Genomic DNA, 23,993 nt, shown 5'->3' with positions numbered 1-23,993 from the left:
CCGAGAACTCGGGGCGGTGGGCCCCCGCGAGAAGCACCCACACACGCTGCTCTCTCAGTGGAGGATGCCCGAAGGAGCCGGCCCCCTAGAGCCAGTTGCTCCCGGCTGGTCGGGCCGGCCGGGGGACCCGTCGCTGATTGGCTGCGCCGCTGGGCGGAAGTGATGCTACTGTCACTGGCTTCTCGGGCTCCCGGGAAGCCGTGAGTTTCCGCAAGGAGGCGGCGGCAGCAGCTGCGGCCAGGCGGGTGAGTTGAGAACTCGGTGGGGGCGGGGCATTGGAAGTCCGGGTGGCCTAGAACAGGGGGGCAGCCGGTGTCTGAGGACGAGGGAGCCGCACAGAGGGCGCCTTCAGTCCCGGCGTGGGGGAGCCCAGGGAGACGGGGCCACGGAGTCTTGGATCCAGGATAGTGTGGATCCTCCGAGGAGAGGGGCACATTGCACGGGGCAGTCGAGGCCAGGGAGGGGGAAATCAATGAAACTGACCCCGGTACGCAGCCTGGTTTCTAGGAACAGGTGTAGAGGTTGCGAGGAGGACAGTCTCTTGGGAGCAGAATCTTGGACTCTGGGCTGTCCGTATCATTCCTCTTCTCTCTTGGCACCTCAGAGCTGTAAAGACACGCCTAGCAGTTGGGTGAAGTTTGAGATCTACTTTCAGAGGGTATTTAAGTTTCCTTACCCAGAAGCCTAGGGTGAGGGCTGGGGTGGGGTTAACGTACCGCTCTGCCAGAGGGACTGGAGGATGTAGTGGTCAGGTTTCTCCTCTCTTCCGGAAATCTATGGGCTCTACTGAGATTGAAGGAGCCTGCCTAGTTGGGTCACTATCAGGCTATCTAACAAGATTTTTGTATGCACACTGGGAAGGACACCTGAATATCTTGGGACAGTCGACGCTGCTGGAGCGCAGGGAGGAATTTGCCCGGGAACCTCAGAGGAAAAGAGAGAAGGAGATATGTAGATTTGGGGAGAGAAATGTTAGGTGGCGGAAGTCCCCTTCTCCCTTTCCAAAGAGACTTCGGTAAAATACCCATGTTTATGTAATGTTTTGAGACTAATCCATTTGCATATTTGTGTGGGTACTAAGCCCTACCTCAAGGTGACCCCCCTACACCCCACCCCCGTAGAGAGCAGATGCTTCTGAAGCCCAGCCACCAATAGGGACACACATGTTCTGTCACCCATTCACCTGTCTCTGTCCCCACAGTTGCCCACCAGTTCTCATTTGGCCCTTCTGTCAAACCATGGGTGGCAGTCCCAGGTTTAGAGCTTGAGCCCTCACTTCTCAGCCAACTTGCTGAGCTAGTGACTAAGAGTAGCCCTTTAGTGCTGCTTTCCAATCACCCCTTCTCCCCAGGGTGTCCACTTGCCTCTTACGCCTGTTCAGTTTTGTTTGCATGCTCGGGTTTTCCCCATTTCACCCGCCTCCCGCCTACTCTTACTTCCCCTGGCATCCACAGGTACAGAAATCAGGAAGTTAGCTACTACCCCCTGGACTTCTAGGAAGCAGTACCACCTACTTTTTCAAGAGGGGTTTTTGCTAAGAGTTCAAGCCCTCTTCTAGGCATCTAGGAAAAAAAGAAAAGACTATGGCCTGACGTTTAGGTCGAGAAGTACGGTTTCTGGATTATATACTGATCTGGCCTTACTGGACCAGTTCGGTTCTAGTCTGTGACCTATTTGGGATTCCTGGAAATGATACTTAATCACTTGCAGTTTCTTTGATCACGGATCCTAGAGTTCATGGCCAGCCTCTGCTTGCTCCACTGGGTTTGGGAGGACACCATTTCTTGTTTTCTTGGGGCCTACAGGTCTGCAATCTGTGCCTGGAGTCACCACTGCTCACAGCGAAAGGGATGCCTTTTCTCCGTTTGCACAAAATGAGCGTGAGGTGGTTAGCCAGACCAGGAGCTCAGCCTCACTCAGGGTCCAGGTGGGAACGGGGCCCCACTGCGGGGAGTTAGCCCTCAGGACAAGGGAACCAAGACGTCAGCTGGGGAAAGATTTCTGTTGCCTCTAAAGAAGGGAGGAAGGTCTCTTCTAAAGAACGGTCATGACTCTGCCAGGAATTTGCAGGAGTCCTATGACCTCTGAGCCCTTTTCATGGCAACAGTGGGAAAGAGCAGCACGGTGCCTGTTAGCAACTAGACATCCTGCTTGATCATCTAGTGATAATCATGTCACTGAGGGACCCCCCGGGGTTCGTGCTGGCCCACGCTGCCCCTGGGGGCTTATCCCTGTTGGTCAGAGATAACTGTGAATAACAGGAGAGGATCACATGTTTAATGATTTAAAAGGCATGTCTTAGGGATTTCCAGGTGTGCCGTGTTATCACGTTCTTACCTCTGGTGTCCTTTCTCTTTGTCTGCAGCCTACTGCTCTGATGCCCAAGGGGAGGCAGAAAGTGCCACACTCAGATGCCCCCCTGGGCCCCAGGCCCATTTGCCTCTGCCTGGAGCTAGCCGGGCTCTTCCTACTGCTTCCCTGGGTGATGGGCCTGGTGGGGGCAGGTGGGCCTGGGGCCCGGGGTCCGGAGGGGCTGAGCTGGGCGGTGCGTGTGGACAGCCCAGAAGGCGAAAGGGAAGAACAGTCGCTGGAGCAGCGGGCAGATGCCCTGGCCCAGGCGGCAGGGCTGGTGAATGCAGGACGCATCGGGGAGCTCCAGGGGCACTACCTCTTGGTCCAGCCAGCAGGGCACCAGCAGGCCCCGCAGGTGGAGGCCGTCCGGCAGCAGGTGGAGGCCGTGTTGGCCAGGCACGAAGCCGTGCGCTGGCACTCAGAGCAGAGGCTGCTCAAGCGGACCAAGCGCAGCGTCCACTTCAATGACCCCAAATACCCGCAGCAGTGGCACCTGGTGAGTCCAGCCCTGCAGCTTCGGGCCTCAGATGCTGGGCGGGGGGTACCCCGTGCCTTAGTGGCCTCTTGTCTGTGTTACTCTTCAGTGTTCCCCATCCTTTGCCTGAGGAGACATTTCTGTGGGCTTCCACAGTGGGCTTCGTCCTCGGGCTGCACCTTCCCTGTGCTCATATCCAGAGAGCCGGCGGACTGCAGTGGCAGGGCGTGGGCCCTGGGACCAGGCTGCCTGGGCCGCCTGCCACTGACTAGCGTGTACCTTTGGGTGCACTGTTTAGCCTCTCTGTGCCTCACTTTCCCTTTCTGTCAAATGGAGATTGTAATGGTTATGGTTATGGTTAAGTGAACTAAGGTACTTGTGCCCACATGGGAAACGCTTTACAAGAGTTAACTAGTAACGTTATATTATACGGTGTTAATATAATGTGTATCATATGGCCTATGAATTATATTGTCCAACCCTTGACCCTAGCCACCTTCTCACCCTTATTGCCCATGAGTGATGCCAGGCTTTCCTGGAGACCTCGGCTGTGGCAAAGCTCTCACGTGTCCCTCCTTAGCTCTGTCCCCACCTACCCTTATTGGTCTACAACCTCTCTCTGGCTCCTTGACGGCGGCCAAGAGTGCACAGGGGCTGCTCGCTGTAACTTGTCTCTCCGTGGGCTATGCTGTGTGTCACTGGATTCCCAGGGCTCAGAGAACAGTTCCTGACCCTGTCTCTCCTGCAGAATAACCGGCGGAGCCCCGGCAGGGACATCAACGTGACGGGTGTATGGGAGCGCAATGTAACTGGGCAAGGGGTGACCGTGGTGGTCGTGGACGACGGTGTGGAGCACACCATCCAGGACATCGCACCCAACTATGTGAGTGGCACTGGAACGACCCGTCCCATCCCACTGCCGGGCCTTATCTGATTCTTGATGTTCCCTCAGGCCTGTCCCCTTTCTTAGAGGTCATTGGGCCAAATGAAAGGGCCTGGAAGGTGGGATGGTGTTCTTCATCTACTCCTTTTCCGCAGCCAGCCTTCCAGCCTGGTAGCTAAGACACTGGACGTGGCTCCAGCTCAGCAAGGGAGACACTTCCTGGTTCCTGCTGCCACTCCCTGCCCTGGGGAGTAAGGAGTGGCCCCTGCGGGCAGCTTCCCTCTCTGCACAAATTCCTTAAAGCCTGACTTTTAGGTAGCCCCAAACCTCTTTTATCCCAGGCTTCCCACACCATGGAAGCGGCTCCTAGGCACATCTATAATGGCCAAGAGAGAAATTTCCCAAGAGCTGCAGCGCTTCTCAGTTTTGCCTCAAGGTGTCCTGTCCTCATATCTCACAGCCCATGTGGTTTGCAGAGATGGGCCCACAGTGCTGGCTTAGAGCCCCCAAATCCCAGTTCCCCTCTCTCCCTGAGCTCCAAGACCTGACCCCTTGTAAACCAGCGAGTGACCACATGCCCCGCCCATCCCCCCCACCTTGTTTCAGAGCCCCGAGGGCAGCTATGACCTCAACTCTAACGACCCTGACCCCATGCCCCACCCGGATGTGGAGAATGGCAACCACCACGGCACGAGGTGTGCAGGAGAGATCGCTGCCGTGCCCAACAACAGCTTCTGTGCCGTGGGAGTGGCGTATGGGAGCCGCATAGCAGGTACCTCCAGTCCAGCCTCGGTACATTCCTCCTGTGACAGCTGTCCATCCTCTGTCCCTCCCCCATGAATTCCAACCCGACTTTATTTCACTTTCAACACACAGCAGAAAGCAAAGGTTAAGCTTATGAATAGGTGTCTGCAGGACTTATCAGTTCATTGATTTTTTTCAATGCACTATGTTTCCAACATGTTTTTAGCAGTGAACCCCACTGTATAAAACAGCTGAAAGTATGAAGTGCTCTGGATGGGAGATGGAGGCCCAGGCCCCACCTACGCAGACGACTCTTCCCTTTTTCTGATCATGGTTACGCCCTGTCAATGCTCAGCTCACTGTGATGATAACTCCTTATACTCATCCATGCTGTATTTGTATTTTAATGGTTTACCAAGTGCCTCCTGGTCTGCCCTTCCTCCGTGACCCCCGTGTGTCTGTGGAGGCCCCTCTCCCTTCTCCCAGCTCTCCCGTTCCCAGCCCTTCTGATGGTCACCGTCTGCTCTCCAACCTTTCAGGAGAGCGGAACAGCCCTGGCCCCCGCTGGGGTGGTACTGCGGCTCCTCTGCCTCTCGGTCTTTGTCCACTGAGGCAGGTGAAGGGGATGAATGGGGACACGCTGTCCGCGTGATTCCTCATAAATGCTTGGGACCTGCATTTCCGAGGTTGGAATAGATTGGCTGTATTCCTCTTACACTCCAGCAGAGGTCAGCAGCCCTCTCTGCGAATGAGGCTACAGAGGGAGCCAGAAACCTTCAGGGCCCAAGTCCCTTCTGAAAGCTCCATTCCGCCCTATGTGGTCACCAGGATGTGACCCACCCCATTTTATTGGGTGAGATTAGGCATCCGTGAGAGGAGTAATGCTGATGAGTACCATCTGTTGAATACCCTCTGTGTGTCGAGCACCACTGCAGTGTTTGACATGATTGAGGATGCACAGAAGAAGGGGACCTTGGATTCCCTACGTTCTAGGCTCTGCATCTTCCCACCGGACCCCAGGATCCTTAAAGTCTAAGATTTAGCATTATGTTAAAAAATATTTCCGGACAGGTACATGCACATGGTATAAAAATTCAAAAGACCCAAGAGCACTTAGAGGAAAAGTAAGTCTCCACAGGGGGCCCCCCAGCACCCAGCTCCCCGTCTAGGGGACCAGCTTTATTGAGGAGCCGGTATGGCCTTCACCACCTAGGTATCCGGGTACTGGATGGACCCCTGACAGACAGCATGGAGGCTGTGGCGTTCAACAAGCACTATCAGATCAATGACATCTACAGTTGCAGGTGAGGCAGAGCCAGGAACAAGGTGAGGGGGCCAGAGGCTCGGGCCCTGGGCGAATCCTCCAACCAAAGAACAGCAGGATGGGCTGACTCGGGCAGGTCCCAGCAGGGCTCTCCCCACTGGGTTCAGCCTGTAAGTCCACTGCCCTCATTTCTCCAGACCCCCAGCGTCTGGGTTCTCAGTCTTAAGCCCCTTGTCACCCCAGTAATCAGGTTGCCACACGAGGAGTGCTCCATCCTGCCTCGTGTTTATCTGTTTATCAAACTCAGAAGGCTCTGGAAGAAATTGGGCATTCCTTTCCAACCACAGCAGAGCTGGACACCCAGCACCACCCCCCAGAAACACACCTGCAGCTCCAGGTTACGGTTATGGCGGGGAGGGGGTGTTTGATAAGGAGGGGCTGAGGCTGGGCTGCCCCCCAGCACTGATGGTACCTGCTCTTCCCCAAGCAGTGTCTCCTGTAAATGCATGGCATTATCCACACGGACGTTTCCTTTCAGAGAAAGAATGGAGAACTCCTCAGACCCGAGAGCTTTCCCAGATACTCCCTTCGCTGGTGCTCTGCCATCAAGCCTAGCGTTAGATCCCTAGGTCCCATCCATCTCTACCACTCTGTACTCCCCGGGGACCTGAGAAAGGGTTTTTAGGGTCAGGTTAAAGTAGTCCTAAACTGGGAAAGTTTCCAAGGACAAGAAGAACTTTAGCACGTACTTCTGTTTTCCACTTCGGAGTGAGGGCTGGACCTTTGACCCCTGTGTCCTTTCATCATGGGAGTCCGGAGCTGGAGCCCTTGGGAGGAGAGGAAGGGCCCGGGCGGAGGGACGGCTGGCTGAGCCTGGGGGGCCTGGGTGGGCAGCCACAGCCTGGCTCTGGCTCTTCCCACTGGGTGTCTCTCAACAGCTGGGGACCAGATGACGATGGAAAGACGGTGGACGGTCCCCATCAGCTTGGGAAGGTAACTGGGGACCGCGTGGAGACTTGGGAGACCTAGGACCCCCTCTTCATTCCGTTCCTGGAACTGCTCCCGCCCCACCCCCATTTGCAGGGCCAGACCTACCATGTAGCCCGGGCACCTCCTTTGGGAAGAGCGCTCCTGACCTGGGGTTGGGGGAGTGTGGAGGATGTTCTTAGAGAGAAATGGAGCAGTGCTTTGAGATTGTTTCGCTCTGGTTGTGTGCTTGGCTCCCCATTTCTGGCCCTACCCTCTCTGATAAGCAGAGCCCGTGCACCATACAGCTGTTCCACTAACAGCCTCTTCACCTTGAGGCCATCTTTAAATCTGTTTCTCCCATGTCCAGTGCCCTTGGCTTTTTTTCTTTTCCTTCTAGAAGGGGAGGAAAGAGTGAGCGGCATGGAGGTTGGGGTCTTCCTATGAACTCCTCAACTGACCTGGACGTTTTGCCCCTCAGGCTGCCCTGCAACACGGGGTGATCGCTGGCCGCCAGGGCTTTGGGAGCATCTTCGTGGTAGCCAGTGGCAATGGGGGCCAGCACAACGACAACTGCAACTACGATGGCTATGCCAACTCCATCTATACAGTCACCATAGGTAGTGGCCTGGTGGCCCCGAGTGTGCATGTGTGCTCACGCCTGTGTGTGTGTGAGAGAGAGAGACACTCAGTCGTGACGGGACCATGTATGTGGGTGTGCCCCCAGCTTCCATGGGTCTGTCTAAAAGTGTATGCATGATCTGCTCCTCTCTTCAGGCTCTGATAGTTAGGAGGGACTAGCCCTGCTCTCGGAGGATGTCAGGACTTCCTTAGAAGTCATACCCCGGAGCACTTTCCACCCATCATCGGGGATACCAAGCCCACCCCCCGCCTCCACTCCCCACAGCTGCTTAGGCCTCTGCTTTGGCCTCTCTTCCATGGGTCCCTTCGCTCCTGCTTGAAGCCTTCCCTGACCCCCAAATGCCCTTTGCCTGTGCTCCCTCCCATAGCATTTAGCATCCCGGTTGTTTTCATTTACTTACCCGACCTCCTCCCTGACTATGGGCTCCTTGAGATCAGGTCTGTGCCCTTCTCCCATGGCCCCCATGCCTCACACAGTGTGCGACTTACGGTAGGTAATTGATAAATGTTGAGGAAAATGCATGTGCGAATGGATGAGTAGGTATTGGGGTGGAGCGCCCCCAGATGCACCCTGGAGCCTGTTGAAAGAATGGTCTTAGGGCGCAGAATACCCTCTGCCATTTGAGGCTGCCTGTCCTGGTGAGGAGTGTGGGTACTTGAAGGACTTGGACCACTGAGATCATTTTTTAAACTCAGGACAACCCCCCAGGTGATAACTCAGAGATGACTCTGGTGTTATCAGGCCCTTATCTCTGCTCCCATTTCCCCTACTCTGTCCCCAGGTGCTGTGGACGAGGAGGGACGGATGCCTTTCTACGCAGAGGAGTGTGCCTCCACGCTGGCGGTCACCTTCAGCGGTGGGGACAAGATGCTCCGGAGCATCGTAAGCGCCCCCCGCCGGGCCCTCGGGTTCCTCTTCCCTAGCAGATCTGTGTCCCTAAGGGTCTGCCCCTGTTGGAAGAATGGAGCTGAGGACTCTAAATATATCTGTGTAAAGGGGTTTTATCTTTAAAATTTTAACTTACAAATATGCATGTTATCATAGGAATCACATTGATTAAGTATCACATTGATTGAAACGTCTTCCTTTGGTAGAACATGGTCTTTGGCTAAATTTCTGTGGCCTTTATAAAAAAAGGATCATCATTCCACTGCTATGCAGCCCTTATGTAAATACTGTGAGCTCTGTTCCTGTTCATCCTTGGGAGTAAAGCTAGTGGTTGTCGGCACGGAATGGGCGGGAAAAGGAGTCAGGAGTGTCTCAGTCAGCCCGAGAGACAGCTCTTTCCTTGGAGCTGGAGCTGGAGCCACAGCAAACAAGAGGTCGGAGCAAGGGAGTGGAGTTTCTCAAGCTGTGGAAACCTGTGAAAGAATTCAGGGTTCCGTGCCTACACCCAGCTGGCCGAGCTTCATCCCGTCATCCTAGAGCTGCCTGCCAGTCCCCAGTGCCCCGAACAGAGGGATACGGGGACAAGGGGCTCTCGGGGCAGAGCTGGGCTGCAGCCAGGTGGTGTCACATTTCTCCAGCGGCTCTGGGTTGGGAGCGCTCTCCAGGGCCGCTGGGAATTAGGCTGCTTCCTCTGGGTCACATTCACTTTCCCAGAGACTGAAATTCTGTTTTGCCACTAAATGACTTTGGTCAGCACAGTGTTTTAAGGCTCAGGGCCCGGTGACCCCAGCCCCTTTCCCCACCCCGAGAGAAGAAAAAAGGGAGCTGACTAAAGTAAGTGGGCAGGAGGCTTCGCTCAGCAGGCGGGGGTCTGGGTGCGGAGGGCACCACCCACGCCCACCCCAGGCCAGGCTGGGTTGGGAGGACGAGCAGGAACATCCTGGCAGAACTCTCGGGAACCTGCTCGACCCGGCCCCAGCGAGGGACCGCGAAGGCTGCCGAGCACAATGGTTCCTCTTACTGTGCGCCACCTGCCTTTCTCCTCCTGACGCAGCTCCGCATCTCACCCCCACCCCTACCACGTTCCATCTGAGCTATAAATTGTCCGGAAATGAAAAGAGAGTTTGTTTAGCCAGGCTCCCATCTTTGGGACGCTCTTGCCTTGGAAACCAGTTGCCAGTTTCTGTTCAATGACCAGCTCGGTGGGGCTGCCTTCCTGAGGGCGGGCACGGAGGTACAGGCTGCCCGCCGTCTGCTGCCCGGCCCTTTCCAGTGGCTGCCTGGGGCTCCTGCCACAGGCAAGTTCACAGGCCTCACAGCTACACACTAGACTGTCACTGTGAGGCTGTTTCCGTAGCAGGAAAAAATCAACCTGCTCCCTGGCACAGACCAGGCTTTCCACCCTCACTGAGACTTCCACTTGGAGAGTTTTTGCCTCCTCTTCCATGCACACGAAGACTGAGTGAAAATGACATGTCTTGGCAGCCTCTGTAACAGCTGGAAGGCGAGCAGTGAGTACAGTGGAGAAAGGGCAGCTCTTGGGAGAAGTTAGCACCTTGGTATCTGACCCAGGAGAGAAGCTTGGAAGAAGATTTTCTGGTCTTAGCGTGGGCACCGCGTGCCAGATCCGGAGGGCCCTGGCCTGGAGCAGGTTTAGGCAGGGCCCCCTCGGCTAAACCCTCTGTGGCTCCAGGGTGGATTAGAGCGTGAAAAGAACTGGATGCCAGACAGATGCTGTGTCTCCCTGACCCCCGCTCTCACCTCCCACCTCAGGACCACAGGTGGAAAAGGGGGGACTCGTGGAAACCACCCGAGGCGCCAGGCCCAGAGCAGGGAGGCAGGGAGGCCTGTGGATCGCCCCGGGCCAGGGTGGGCAGGGGGTGTAGATGCTACACCCATGCTGAGCCCACGGGTGGACAAGGGGACAGCTTCCTCCCCCTGGGAACACACTCCCTTTGTTCGCACGGATGTCACTCCAGGCCCTGTCGCTGAGCCGCCAAGTTGGATTTCCTCGACCGGTGCCGTCACTGTTGTCCCCGCTCCAGCTGGGGCCCAGGAGCTCCCGGCCACTTCCTCTGTCTCCAAGGGCTGTGGGGTCTGGAGGGGCGGGGCTGGGGTTGGGTGGAGGATTTGGGAAGGGGTCACCAGAGGAGCCGGAATCAGGAAACCATCCTCTGCACGTGAGGCCTCTCCCCTCTCTCCAGCTCCTTTCCGCCCCCTCCCCCACAGTAACCAGACCCCCAGAGTAACTTTTTAATTCTTCTCAACTCTCCAGAGATTCTCTTGTTAGGCAAAGAAGGAGGAAGAATCTCCATCATCCCGACCTGCTAGACATTCAGCTCTCGCAATGGAAGGGCCCCCGGAGGCTCGTGCTGAGGCCCAGCCCCGCACCCCTCCCTCCACAGCACCTGGGAACAGTCCCTAACCCAGTCCCCGTCCTCTCCATTCCGCTTCCCAGGTGACCACAGACTGGGACCTTCAGAAGGGCACAGGCTGCACCGAGGGCCACACGGGGACCTCAGCCGCGGCCCCTCTGGCAGCCGGCATGATAGCCCTGATGCTGCAGGTGCGGCCCTGCCTCACGTGGCGTGACGTCCAGCACATCATCGTCTTCACAGCCACCCAGGTGAGATCCTCGCAGGTGGACAAATGGCCTGGCCCAGCCCACGTCAGACTTTCGGTCCCAAGGACTTGGAGGTTTCAGGAGGCTTCAGGTTCTAGGTGTCCCAGACATTGGGTGCCAAATCCCGTCCAGAGTTGCATGTGCACGGAACAAGTGTGGGGACCCCATCAAGACCACAGACCTAAATTCACTCGCACCTGTTCTGCGGCTGCCCTTTTACCTGCAAAGGAGAGCTCCGGCTGGGCTCCTGACTCGAGCCTCTGGCTCCTGGCTCCCTCTCTAGAAACAGGCCATTGGGCTGGTGACATCACAGGCCTTTGCCCTTTTGTCCCAGCTTTCCTTGGGAAATCCATTCCTAGCAGCCTTGGTGGGAGAGTCTGGACTGGATCAGCTAGCAGGGCGAGCAGGGAAACTTAAAATCCGAGAGGCTAACCGGGACCCCTGTCCTCTCAGTATGAGGATCGCCGCGCGGACTGGATCACCAACGAGGCCGGCTTTAGCCACAGCCACCAGCACGGGTTCGGCCTGCTCAATGCTTGGAGACTCGTGAACGCGGCCAAGGTGAATAGGTGTCCTGCGTGGAATGGCGGAGGAGGTGGGGAGAGTGCCTAAGACACTGCCTGGCACATCGTAGGTGCTAATAAATGCTCGTTCATCTGAGGCCCCTTTTACAAGGGAAGAGGCAGGCTCAACACTATAATTAAAGTTTCTAAACTGCCGGTGGAGAGTAAATGGGACCTGAGTATCGTTTGGAGCCCTCAGGGTGCTCTGCCCCTCATCTGCTGTCCTGGACACAGCATTTCCTTGCTTTGGTGCCATAGGGAGCAGTCCAGGTGGTCCGCAGGAGCCTCGGGAGCGAAGGAAGGTGGTGAGGAAGGGGGAAATCCAAAGAGCAGTGCCCTAGGGGCCAAGTAGATGAGAGTGGGTGTGTGGGGTCCATCTTGTTTGTTCATTCGCCGTCCCCCCTTCCTTTCATAGATCTGGACGTCTGTCCCTTACTTAGCTTCCTACGTCAGCCCCGTGTTGAAAGAGAACAAGGCTATCCCACTGTCCGCCCGCCCCCTGGAGGTCCTGTGGAATGGTAAGCAGTCAGCAGAAAGGGGGTTAATCGTGGGCCTGAGGTTTGGGGCGGGGTGATGGAGAAGCTAAACTCATCCTCCCTGCCGGATCCTACCCCCTTCCTGTAGGAGCTGAGCTCCAGCCAAACCTGTGGAGTTTTCTTTGACCATTTTAGGACATGTTGCTGCTTCTGAGTTGGCTGGCCCCCCGGGTGCTTAAACGAGACCTTTCTCCTGAGTTACTGGTGGTGGAAAGGACTGCCGAGCAAGCGATTAGGAAGGCTGGTGGGAGGGCTGGGACTGGGACCTGGGAGACAAGGCACGAGTTGAAAGACTTTCCTTTGACTTCCATGCTAGGAACGTGCCAGACGATCCTCTGCAACCCGGTGGCCTTTGGCTGGAATGAGGGAGTTGAGAATGTCTTCCTTTGATTCTCAGGCTTGTCTAGTACAGAGAGAGTCAGCTGGGGCCTGTAGGGGGAGGATAGAGGAGTCCCTAGAGGGCTCCCTAGACTGTGGTGGCCCTCCCTCTGCCCACGCGTCCATCACACCTGGGGCCGCTAGGACTCTCTGAAGGGGTGAGGGCCGTGTGTTGTCAGTCAGAGATGTCGTCTTACGTTGAGCACAGAGGTTGAGCCCCTTCCCAGAGAAGAGGGCAGCTGGATTGGGACACTTGAGCAAGAGGATCTTCTGTCTGCAGATTTCCCGGACTTCCCACTGGGGAGTTTTCCTCACCTCCAGTTCCTTGGGGATTTTTTTCCTCAAGGATTTTTGACAGGCAGAGTTATTCCCTAATTTTTGTGAAGATTGAAGCGTGTCATGCTTTGTACACAAATGGAACTGTTTTCGCATTTCCCATCCTCCTAGGAAGTGTTCAAACCACAACAGTGGCAAAAGGAGGAATGGCCAAAGATGGGAGCATGGAGGGGAGGTGGAGACGGCATCCCTGGGGTGGAGGTTTCACTGGGAATAGTCCTGTTGTCTCTCTCCCTAACCATGTCCAGCACTTGCCCAGTTTCCCCTCTACGTGGAAGGAAATCCATGGGCCCAGTTCATTGCATTTTCCGTAAAAGGAATGCTGTCTTGGAAAGGGCATAAAGCGTCAGCCAAGGCAGAGAAGTGCAGGAACGTTCCCAGGAATGCGGTTCAGTAGGAACCTCGGGGCTTCGCACGTGCATGTCTTGGGGACAGTATGTCTTTTCACTTGCACCTCCCATCCAGGGCTGCTAACCCGCAATCGCATCCCTCAGATGAGGGGGTCGACTTAGGGTCCTTCCCAGCTTCATCATCTTCTGCTTCCCACTAACCAGGGATGTTCCCCAGCGTGTCTAACAAACTTCCCTCGGTATAGAGGCATCTGGCACCTGCTCGTTTGTCACTAGGAAGCAAGAGAAAGAAGGACAGGTTGTCCTGGGCAGAGGAGAGTGGGAGGTGGGGTAGTGGGGAGAGAAGGACGGAGAGAAGGGAGGTGAAGACCCGGCGAGTTTTGCCAATGGAGCCCTTCGTTGGTTTGGAGGGCAGCAAGCGGACTGCCGATCTTCAAGATCAGCAAAGGTGTCTTCCCCTCTGTCGTGACCCCATTCACCCCTGAGCAGACAGAACTGAAGGTTCACGCTTGTGGGCGTGCTTGGAGGCTGCAGAAAGTCCAGTTCACATAGAGCTGAGCATAGTCCCGGACAGTTAGTAAACCTCTTTCCCTATAGCCAAGGAACAGTCTTTCCCACCAAGACCTGGGTGAGTCAGTGTCCAAGGGCTGGAAGGTGAACTTTTTTGTAAGGTAGAAGGAACTGAACATCCCTGAGATGGAAAAGGGGTGCAATACCACTAAGACTCTGGAGCAGTGGTGTCCAAGAGAACTTTCTACAATGATGAAAATGTTCTCTATCTGTGCTGTGCAATTCATGTGAGGTTATTGAAGATTTTAAATGTGGCTCGTGTGGCTGAGGAACTAAGTTTGTGTGTTATTGTAATTGAATTTAAATAGCCACATGTGGCTGGTGGCCACCTTCTTGGGCAGGGCAGCTCTAGAGCAAGACAGGAGGAGGATGTAGGGGGAAGGGGATTGGCGCCCCTTGGTTCCTTTAGCTCTGACTCTGGGTCTGAAATCTCTACCAGAGGGTGAGAGGGAGGGCGGGGTTTGGGAGGAGTATCCAAAACACAAGGGAGCCTGTGTGTATTTACAGAAGATTCCCGAACACCACTTGCAATTACCCTTTTATCCTTGTTTACAGCCAGTGCTGGTTCCCCCTCTGGCCATGCTTGAGTCCTGTTCCTTCCTGGCTCTGAATCTTCCTCTCCTGCCCAGTCTTTCTCTCCCCACTGATTCCTCCTCCTGCCTTCAAACACCCTCCGAGCATCTGTTAGGAAACACTTTTAAGTCTCTGCCCCCCTCCAACCAGTAACCTTTTCAAATGAATTAACCAAAGCAATTGCTCGCCTTTATCACACCCTCTCCACCGCTGAAGACTTACTCCATCACTCACAGCACCCCTCTCCTGCTCAGACCAGGGGCCAGCTCAGAGCCCATCCTTCTCAGCCCTCTTGTTCTCTGACTGGACTAACGAGACCTGTGTGGCAGCCTCCCTCTTCCTGCGGCTGCAGTGACCTCCTTTGCTCCATGGCCCTCTTCTGGCTTCTCTGCCCAAGGAACTTGGTTTTTCTGTTCGCTCTCCTCACTACTCCCAAACCAAGAGTGCCTTCTACGACTCATTCCATGTTCTTGACCCTCCCTCTACGTTTTCTCCCTCGACGGCACAGCTGTGTTTATGGCTTTCGCTGCCACCTCTCCACAAATGATTCCTAGATCAACATCTCTTATTCTGATCCCTAACCAGTGAGAGGGGTAGAGATTTTTCTGGCTTCCGCAAGATTATGGGCAAATAAATCCCTGGGATCTTCGGGGTGGGGTGGGGCGGGGGGAGGGCGGTTGAAAAAGACCCCAGCTTGCCAAAGGCAAAATAATATGATCATCATCAACTAAGATTTGAGTGTTTAGGTGCCAAGCACTGGCTTAAGGATTAACTCACTTAATTCTAATAAAACAGTTCTCGTGTTGCCACATGGCTGGCCACCCAAGTCGCTGAACACCCCAATAAGGAAATGCATGTAACGTGCCACTGCGTACACATGCTAACATAGACAAGCACTCGCGGGGCTCTTTTTGGATTCCATTCTGTTCTGTCGTGCTCTATAACGTGTCATTTACTCTCCGTTAGGCCCTTATCTTCCATGTTAACACTCTCCTTCAACTATGCCAGGAATATTTTCCTCCATCTTTCTATACCTAAATCGCTGTGTGCTGTTGGACATCCCATCAGTACTTTACATTTAAAATGTACGGCATCTTAGATTTCATTATCACCTATCGACAGCCAACTTACTTTCCAAGTTTCTCTCATTTCTGTCTGTGCCATCACCATTCCCTAGGCTCCCAAACTTGAAACTCGGGAGTTTTCAATCCCACTGTATCCCTTGCCTCTCCCTAGGTCTTCCTCCAGCCCTCAGAATTTTGTCTTTCACTTATTTCTCTGAAATGTCTCTTGATTGATTGACTCATTCATTCTACAAGTATGTGAGACCTACCTCATCCCAGGCACTGTACTAAGTTCTAGGGATTCAGAGATAAGACACGATTCCTGCCCTCAGAGAGCTGCTCCCAGTCTGGTAGGAAAGACAGTCCCTCCTGCAGGTAGAGCGCAGTGTTACAAGCACTGCAGTGGAGATGGCGCAGGTGCCTCTTGCCACCAGGGAAGACACAGGAGGGTTCTCAAAGCAACTGAGATTGACCTGAGTCCCACCAGGTAAGCTAGCCGGGGGAAGAGGCGAGGAAAGGGACATCCAGGCAGCAGGGGCAACACGTGCAGAGTCGACGGTATCTTCAGGGAGCGCAAGTCACGTGGTGTGGCTGGAGCGTGGCTCCTGACTGGCAGAGGAAGACTGGAAACTCAGGTGGTAGGGCCACATGGAACTGTGTCTGCCATGGTAAGGAGTTTGGCCTTTATCTTGAAGTTTGTGGGGAGCCTTCGAGGTCAATTATCACCAACTGATGTTAGCAGTAAGGGAGAAGGAGAGCAGTTAGAGAGATTCCCGAGGCTTTACCTTTTAGAGATACATGGGAAATCTTCACTAATGAAAGGATATGATGCCTGGCGATTCTGTCAAAAGAATCTGGGGAGGGGCTTCCCTGGTGGCGCAGTGGTTGAGAGTCCGCCTGCCGATACAGGGGACACGGGTTTGTGCCCCGGTCCAGGAGGATCCCACATGCCGCGGAGCGGCTAGGCCCGTGAGCCATGGCCGCTGAGCCTGCGCGTCCGGAGCCTGTGCTCCGCAATGGGAGAGGCCACAACGGGGAGAGGCCCGCGTACCGCAAAAAAAAAAAAAAAGAGAATCTGGGGAGGGGAGAAGTGGGGATCATCGATGAAACGAGATTGGCCATATATATTGGTAGTTATTGAAGTGAGGTATTGAGAACATCTGTTTTCTCCATTTATATAGGTCTGAAACTTTCTATAGTAAAAATTTATATATAAAGGTGTACGTATACAGATGTACGTCTATATACACGCACCTGTATATGTGAAGATTTCTGAATTTTTAGCTGGAGTCGTTGATTAGATGGTGGCGCCGTCACATGAGATTAAGAACCCAGGAGGAAGAAGAGGTTTGGGCAAGGACTATGGAGTGTGAAGAGCTGAGGAAGAGAATTTGGGCTCTGCTGTGTTTGAGGCTTCTATGCAGCATCTAAAGGTTGTATTCAGAAAGCAGTTGAATAAATAAGTTTGAAAGTCTAGACTGGAGATAATGGTTTGGGAGTCACCCGCATAAAAATGGAAGAGAAAGGTCTGGGAAAGAAGGAGATCACTAGGGTTGGGGGTAGACAAGGATAAAAGAGGACCTAGGACACAGGCTGACATTAAGGGGGTGGACAGAGGAAAGGGGCCTCAGAAGAAAACTGAGAAGAGATGCCTGAGGTTGGAAAAAAAACAGGAAGATGGTGTCACTGGAATCTAGGGTAGTTCTGATGGGAGTGGGCAAGCGGGCAAGGACTGAGGGCGTCCCTGGTTTATCAAGGAGGCCATTGGTGACCTTAAGAAGAATACTTTGGGACTTCCTTGGCGGTCCAGTGGTTAGGACTCCGTGCTTCCACTGCCAAGAGTACTTTGTTTCAGTCTGTTCATGGGGGCAAAAGCTAGACTGCGGTGAGTTGAAAAATTCGTGGGGACAGAAGAAGATTCCTGGTTAAAGACGGTGAATTGAACACGTGCTTTTATCTCTGCTTACTCCCAAAACCTCACCAAAGTGAGAATAAAGGAATAAAAGTGGTATAAGCACAAGGACAAAGAGAATGAGAGGCGAGACCACAGCCAAGGAGAGATTGCAGCACATTTTTGGAAGACGGAAAACGAGTGGAGAAGTGGGCAGGGCTAAGAAAGTTGCAAACCAAATACCTGTAAGGGTAAACCTAGGCAACAGGCTCGTTTCATGCCTCAGAATCCCCAAAGGCTCAGGACTCGGAGGCCCCATGCACTACAGAAGGCAGAGATGAGGTGTGAGAGTAAAACGAGAGATCAATTAAAAGGTAGACTCCCAGGTGTCTTCTCCCATCCTTAGCAGCCTTATCCGGGCAGGAGTTGGGAATTTCATTCTCCAGAGCCCGGGGCCCCAGGTACAGCAGAAAATAAGAGACAGAGAGTGTACCTTAAAATGATAAACCATGGAGACTTCCCTGGTGGCACAGTGGTTAAGAATCCGCCTGCCAATGCAGGGGACACGGGTTCGATCCCTGGTCCAGGAAGATCCCACATGCCGTGGAGCAACTAAGCCCGTGTGCCACAACTACTGAGCCTGTGCTCTAAAGCCTGCTTGCCACAACTACTGAAACCCGTGCACCTAGAGCCTGTGTGCCTAGAACCCGTGCTCCGCAACAAAGAGAAGCCACCGCAATGAGAAGCCCGCGCACTGCAGCGAAGAGTAGTCCCCGCTCACCGCAACTAGAGAAAAGCCCGCACACAGCAACGAAGACACAATGCGGCCAAAAATAAAAAGTAAACAAATTTTAAAAAAAAATGATAAACCATGAACTGTGACGGGGACACGTTACAGATAAACTAATTCTCATAGCTAGTAAATGGCAGAGCTGGGATTTGAACCCAGGCTGGGTGGCTCCAGAGCCCATGCCATTAGCACCAGCAGGCACAAGAGTTGAGAAAGGGTTTATTTCACCGGCAGTGACAGCACAGAGTCCTAACCACTGAACAGCCAGGGAATTCCCCGCTGTTTCTTCTTTGATCAGTTATCCACGCTCACATCGGCTTACCCTTAGAATCAAGCATTTTAGCTGGGCTTCCTGTCACCTGTTTCTTCTTCCTACTCTGATTCAGCCCACTCACAGCTGTTGAGAGTAACCTTCCTTTAGCACTTTTTTTTTTAAAACTCTGTCCTTGCTCGATAATCTCTAATAGCTCTCAGTTGCTTGTTTAAAATAAAAATTTTAAAGCCCTTCCCATGCTAGGTCCCCTGCCCATACTTTCATATTCTCTCTGAGCTTCTTCATCTGTGAAATGGGGGTGCTGCTCTCTGCTTTGCCTGTCGGCATGAATTAATGAAAGGAAAGTTGCTTTGGAAAGAATCATTTCTCATTGCAGCCTAATTTCTTAATATTCCCCAACTGAGTCTTCCACTTCAGTAGTTTGGTGGGGTTTTTTTGTTTGTTTGGGGGGTTTTTGACTTTTTATTTTGAAATAATTGTAGATTCACAGGAGGTTGCAAAGAAATGTTCAGGGAAGTCCTGTGCACCCTTCTCCTGATGTGAAATGTCTTAATTCTAGGACAATAGCAAAACCAAGAAAATGATATTGGTCCAATGCAGAGCACTTATTCAGATTTCACCAGTTAGACTCATATTTCTCTGTGTGTGTGTGTGTGTGTGTGTGTCCGTAATTTTACCACATGTATAGCCTTGTGTAATCACCACCACAGCCAATATCCAGAACCACTGCATCCCAAGACTCCTCAGTGCCACCCCTTTATGGCCACACCCATCCCCTCTGTACCATCCCTAGCACCTGGCAACCACTAATCTGTTCTCCATCGCTACAGTTATGTTATTCATGAATATTACGTAAATGAAATCACACACTGTGTATCCTTTTTTTTTTAACATTTTTTTTATATTTATTTATTTATGGCTGTGTTGGCTCTTTGTTTCTGTGCGAGGGCTTCCTCCAGTTGTGGCAAGCGGGGGCCTCTCACCATCGCGGCCTCTCTTGTTGCAGAGCACAGGCTCCAGACGCGCAGGCTCAGTAATTGTGGCTCACGGGGCTAGTTGCTCCGCGGCATGTGGGATCCTCCCAGACCAGGGCTCGAACCCGTGTCCCCTGCATTGGCAGGCGGATTCTCAACCACTGCGCCACCAGGGAAGCCCCTGTGTATCCTTTCGATATTGGCTTTTTTTCATTCAGCACAATTTCCTTGAAATTTTTTCACTTCAGTAGTTTTTTTTCTTAATTTGTATTTCCTTCAGTATGAAACTTGTTCATGTCCACCTCTGCCTTTCTACATGCCATTTCTCCTTCTAGAATACCCTCTACCAACACTCCACTAATCGTATTCACTTCCTCCCTCTGAGTGTGTCTCACGGCTGCCTAAACCCATCTGACTCATCTCTGTTCTAGCATCAGTTATGTAGACCGCATTGCATATCATTTTCCACTTGCACATAGAAGGCGGAGACCATGTCCAACTTTTCTCTCTATTCCCAGCAGCTAGCACAGTGCCTGAAATGTAGGAGGTACTCAGTAAATTATTTTTTGGGTGAACGAATGTCGGAAATTGCTCCGTTTGGTTCTTCCATTGTGTCCTGGGTATGTGTTGTCCTCCCAACTGGACTCTAAACTCGATTGTAAACTTGAAAGCAGCAACTGCGTTCCATTTACTAGTGTACATGAGGTTCAGTCAGGGTTGCCAAAGATATTTGTATGTGTCTTCCATGAGTATGTTCCTTTGTCTGTTGGGGTGAAGTGAGGGCATAAGCGTTTGTGGGGCTGGTTTCCCAGCTGCCCAGCCTGACTTCCCACAGTCAGCAGGATGGACCTGGAAATGTCGGGGCTGAAGACCCTGGAGCACGTGGCCGTGACAGTCTCCATCACTCATCCACGACGTGGCAGCTTGGAACTGAAGCTGTTTTGCCCCAGTGGCATGATGTCCCTTATTGGCACCCCCCGCAGCTTGGACTCGTACGTACACGTGCCCTCACCTGAGCTCTCTCTGCGACAAGGGCCTTTTCCAGGAAAAGATATGGGAGGAGTGGACACTGGCACTGCCCTAAGCTACCGTGGCACTGGCTTTATTACCTTCTTTGTTCAAGTGCTTACAATGTGCTCAGCACTGCACTTGAAATATAGTTTCTTTTCTTTTTTCATCTTTATTAGAGTATAATTGCTTTACAATGGTGTGTTCGTTTCTGCTTTATAACAAAGTGAATCAGTTATACATATACATATGTTCCCATATCTCTTCCCTCTTGCATCTCCCTCCCTCCCACCCTCCCTATCCCACCCCTCTAGGTCACAAGTTTCTTTAATCCTAGTAAGGACCATGCAGTGTAGACTTTGTAACCCTTTACAAATGAGGAAACAAGTCACAGAGCTAGTTAAGTGCCTGAGAGAATAGCAGTAAGCCTAGACCTATGGGACTCCCAAGCCCGTGTTCTCTCCACGTTTGCTTTTTCCACTACACTACGTTGACACAGGTCCCTCAGCCCCTGAGATCCCAGGGGCAAGGACCAACACTTGAGGGCCCTCCATGGCACCCTCCCGATGACTGTAGCTCAGACAACAACTGCTACTACAGTAAGAAAATGCTTTTGGGCAAAGGGGTCAGTTCCCTGCTCCATGCCTTCCTCTGTCTCCTCTGTTCTTGCCCCAGGGACCCCAATGGCTTCAATGATTGGACCTTCTCCACTGTGCGGTGCTGGGGGGAAAGAGCGAAAGGGACCTACAGACTCGTCGTCAGGGATGTAGGTAAGCCTGCCTGCCCCCCACCAGGGCCCTGCCTTTCGTGATTGTCATCTGGTCCCTCTGGATCTCAGAGTCCCCACAGAAATTGTCCCAGGTGGAATACATAGGGTTGCCATCGGACCAAGAGGGTAGATGCCAAGACGTAAGCCCCACCCAAAAAAATGGGCATTGATACCTAGAACTGTTAATTTATACTACCTCTCATGTTCCTTGGAGAAGTGACTGATCCATTTTTCCTCAGGATAGCAACAAAAATTCCTTGTTGAAACCACATTTCAAGTTCTTTCTCATATAACCATCCTCTGGCCAGCCCTGGTAGGCAGGTAAGGGCAGGACTAATTTTCACCGTTTTTTTTTTTTTTAAACTGAGGCCCACGCAGAGGTTTGAAGTGACTTGTGTGAGGTCACACAGTATCTCAGTGAGGACTGGAAATTGAACCCAACCCTCCCAACTTCCAGCCAAGTTAGGTGTTCATCACCAGACTGGTGGTTTTCAAACCTTCCTTTAATTTAGCTGGACTTTTTTTTTTTTTTTCTTCCCAAGAAAAATCCCAGCTGAAACCCCGAAATATGTATGTATGAAAGAGGCAAAACTTCTCCACTTGGGAGTGCCACCTTTCACCTCCGCCTTTCCATTCCTAAGGGCACCCCGAGAGGCACGTCTGCAGTACCCTGGGGTCAGTGGGACACAGGTAGACAACTACTGTGGCCGCTCATGTGGTCTGAGTCCCTCTGGGTGGCGGGGTGGGCAGGGCCTCTGCTGTCTGTGTGGCCAACAGCGGGGCGTGGCTCACGGACCACCCTGCTTGCGGCTCTAGGAGATGAGACGTCCCAGCCTGGCATCCTCCGGCAATGGCAGCTGACCCTATATGGCTCTGTGTGGAGTCCAGTAGACATCAGGGACAGACAAAGGTAGGTGTAGACACATGTGTCAGAGGGAGGGGGACTCACGGGGTCAGGGAGAAGGCCACTTAGGGAGTGCCACCTCCCTGGGAACCCACAGCGTGGCCCTCCCCTGTTTGCTGTGGGGCTTCCGTCTGTCTGGCTGTGAGGTGGGCGGATGGGCGAGGCAGGCGGTAGAGGAACCAAGCTGAGTAGGGCATCCTCGTCTCCTTTCTTCTCCACAGGTTACTAGAAAGTGCCATGAGTGGGAAATACCTGCACGATGGCTTCACGCTGCCCTGCCCTCCCGGGCTGAAAATCCCAGCGGAAGATGGCTATACCATCACCCCGAACACCCTCAAGGTACGAGGGCCAAAACCCAAGCTGCAGGCAGGCAGGAATGTCCTGAGGGACGTGGTCCTTGGTGGGAGACTCAAGGTGACTTGGGGAGTGAGGGGTTGGGAAGACCTAGGTCCCCACTCTACAGGCTAACTCTCCAGGGCATTCCTTGTGTGGGGGGAACAGGGGGAGTGGTTTGGGGTGGGAGAGGCAGCCCCTAGGAAGAGAGAGAGTTTCTGAGCCCATTGTTCTGGGAAACCACCCTTACACAGGTGTCTGACTTTCCCCCAGACCCTGGTGCTGATAGGCTGTTTCGCCGTCTTCTGGACCATTTACTACATGCTGGAAGTGTACTTGAGCCAGAGGAATGTGGCCTCTCACCCAGTCTGTAGGAGTGGACCCCGCCACCGGCCCCAGCGCAGCCGAACAGCCAAGGAGGAGGGGACAGAACTGGAATCAGTGCCCCTTTGCAGCAGCCAGGATCCAGGTGGAGTGGGGATGGAGAGCGAGGGCCCTCCCGCCACCTCCGGGCTCCACACCCCAGACCTGCTGGATCAAGGGGACTGGAGCCTGTCCCAGAGCAGGAGTGCCCTGGACTGCCCTCAGCACCTGCCCCCAGACCTGCTTCAGGCGAAGGAGGCGCAGATTTGCTGACCTTGGGCCTGACAGCCAACATGGGAGAGGCTCTAACTTCCTAAGACTGGGGAAGCTTGGAAAGCGGCTCCGCAGGCCCGGGAGCTCTGGGGAGAAGGCAGCCCCGACGCTTCCACCTGGGACCAGGGGCCTAAAGAGCGCCTCTGGCTAAAGACCACACTCAGGGAGGGCAAGGGCCTTCGGAAGGTACAAGCGGAGCCAGATTACAGTCTCGCAACAGCCATGGAACCTTCCTCCAACCCAACGGGAGTTTTTGGTGAGAAGGTCCCGGACAAGGGATTGGGGCCCCTGCTGGGCAGGTCTCCATCCTTGTTTCTCCAGGGCAAGCCAGTGGTGTCGGGCACAGGGACCCTCACCCACACATGGCCAGAAGAGCATCTCAGCAGAATCATCACTGGGGTCACTTGGGAAGAGGGCTTAGGGGTGGAGGCTGGGAAGAGCCCCAGACACGCCTGTCCTTTTAACGACCCAGGGGCCAGAAACAGCAGACTTTTCCTCTCTCCCCCTCACCTTCCAGCCTAAGCCTTGGACCTTGGCATATGGGCACGGCAGTCAACCCTCAGCTCGGCACACGTGCCCTGGAAGCAGCGGCCTCCATTAGCCCTGATCAGAAGCCAACCTTGAACACACCCCTGACCCCCTCACCATCATGCCCACCCTTCATCCTGAAGGATCGGTACGATGCACCTGGCAGGGCTGGGGCACATCCTGGGGGAGTCTGTGGCAGGACTGGGACAGGTGTCGGATCAGTCACTGGCCCTGCAGCCCTGCGACCACCCGTCTTCCTCTGCAAAGTGCTCAGGGAAATGGCCGTGCCTGCCGGAGGCCAGCCATCTGCCTGGCAGGCTGCGACTCTTCCTCCCATTCTTGGCCTCCTCCCCTCTTCTGAGCTAGTTGGTCGATTTGAATTTTTTTTTTTTTTTTAACGCTTAAGATTTGGTTTTCTCTTTTCACAGCAACATTTTGTTGAATTTTTTCTGCACAGCTTTTCCAAAATAAAAACCTTCCTCACAGTTCTGCTCCTTCCCATCTCCTTTCTGCCGCCTCCCCAAAGCTAATGCAAGTCTCCAAGTTGCTGCTCGTTCCCTTCAGTCCCGAGATTCACCCTCCTCTCCCAGCCCCTGAAATCCTGGAACTCGAGGGGTCCTTCAGAGGATGGCAGCCAGGAACACACGTCAACCCGAGCTGCCGGCCTGTTCCCTGCTC

General features: G+C 53.6%; 1 protein-coding gene across 2 annotated transcripts; it reads left to right on the top strand.

The window, feature by feature from the left end:
• Positions 1–103: 103 nt before the first annotated feature.
• PCSK7 (proprotein convertase subtilisin/kexin type 7) lies at positions 104–23,800 on the top strand. 2 transcript variants are annotated; one of them, XM_067751122.1, is made up of 17 exons: positions 104–245; positions 1,806–1,927; positions 2,366–2,848; positions 3,576–3,710; positions 4,317–4,482; positions 5,668–5,758; positions 6,657–6,711; positions 7,166–7,304; positions 8,109–8,209; positions 10,674–10,841; positions 11,292–11,399; positions 11,817–11,919; positions 19,973–20,129; positions 20,821–20,915; positions 21,731–21,824; positions 22,040–22,157; positions 22,425–23,800. In XM_067751122.1, the coding sequence occupies exons 3-17, from the start codon at positions 2,378–2,380 to the stop codon at positions 22,785–22,787; spliced, it is 2,364 nt and encodes a 787-aa protein (XP_067607223.1). In that variant the 5' UTR covers positions 104–245; positions 1,806–1,927; positions 2,366–2,377; the 3' UTR covers positions 22,788–23,800. The 2 variants fall into 2 exon arrangements, with proteins under 2 accessions (XP_067607223.1, XP_067607225.1); XM_067751124.1 differs by lacking the exon at positions 1,806–1,927 and having other exon boundaries at positions 146–245.
• The last annotated feature ends 193 nt before the right edge of the window (positions 23,801–23,993 follow it).

This window comes from Pseudorca crassidens, chromosome 9 (assembly GCF_039906515.1).
Source record: "Pseudorca crassidens isolate mPseCra1 chromosome 9, mPseCra1.hap1, whole genome shotgun sequence".
Taxonomy (NCBI): domain Eukaryota; kingdom Metazoa; phylum Chordata; class Mammalia; order Artiodactyla; family Delphinidae; genus Pseudorca; species Pseudorca crassidens.
Note: the sequence above shows the minus strand (reverse complement) of the source record. Positions and strands in the feature narration are given on the sequence as shown.

Coding starts and splice junctions, on each gene's coding strand:
- PCSK7 (XM_067751122.1), top strand. CDS start 2,378: ATGCCCAAGGGGAGGCAGAAAGTGCCACACTCAGATGCCCCCCTGGGC. Junction 5,759..6,656: donor AATGACATCTACAGTTGCAG/GTGAGGCAGAGC, acceptor GTCTCTCAACAG/CTGGGGACCAGATGACGATG. Junction 7,305..8,108: donor CATCTATACAGTCACCATAG/GTAGTGGCCTGG, acceptor CTCTGTCCCCAG/GTGCTGTGGACGAGGAGGGA.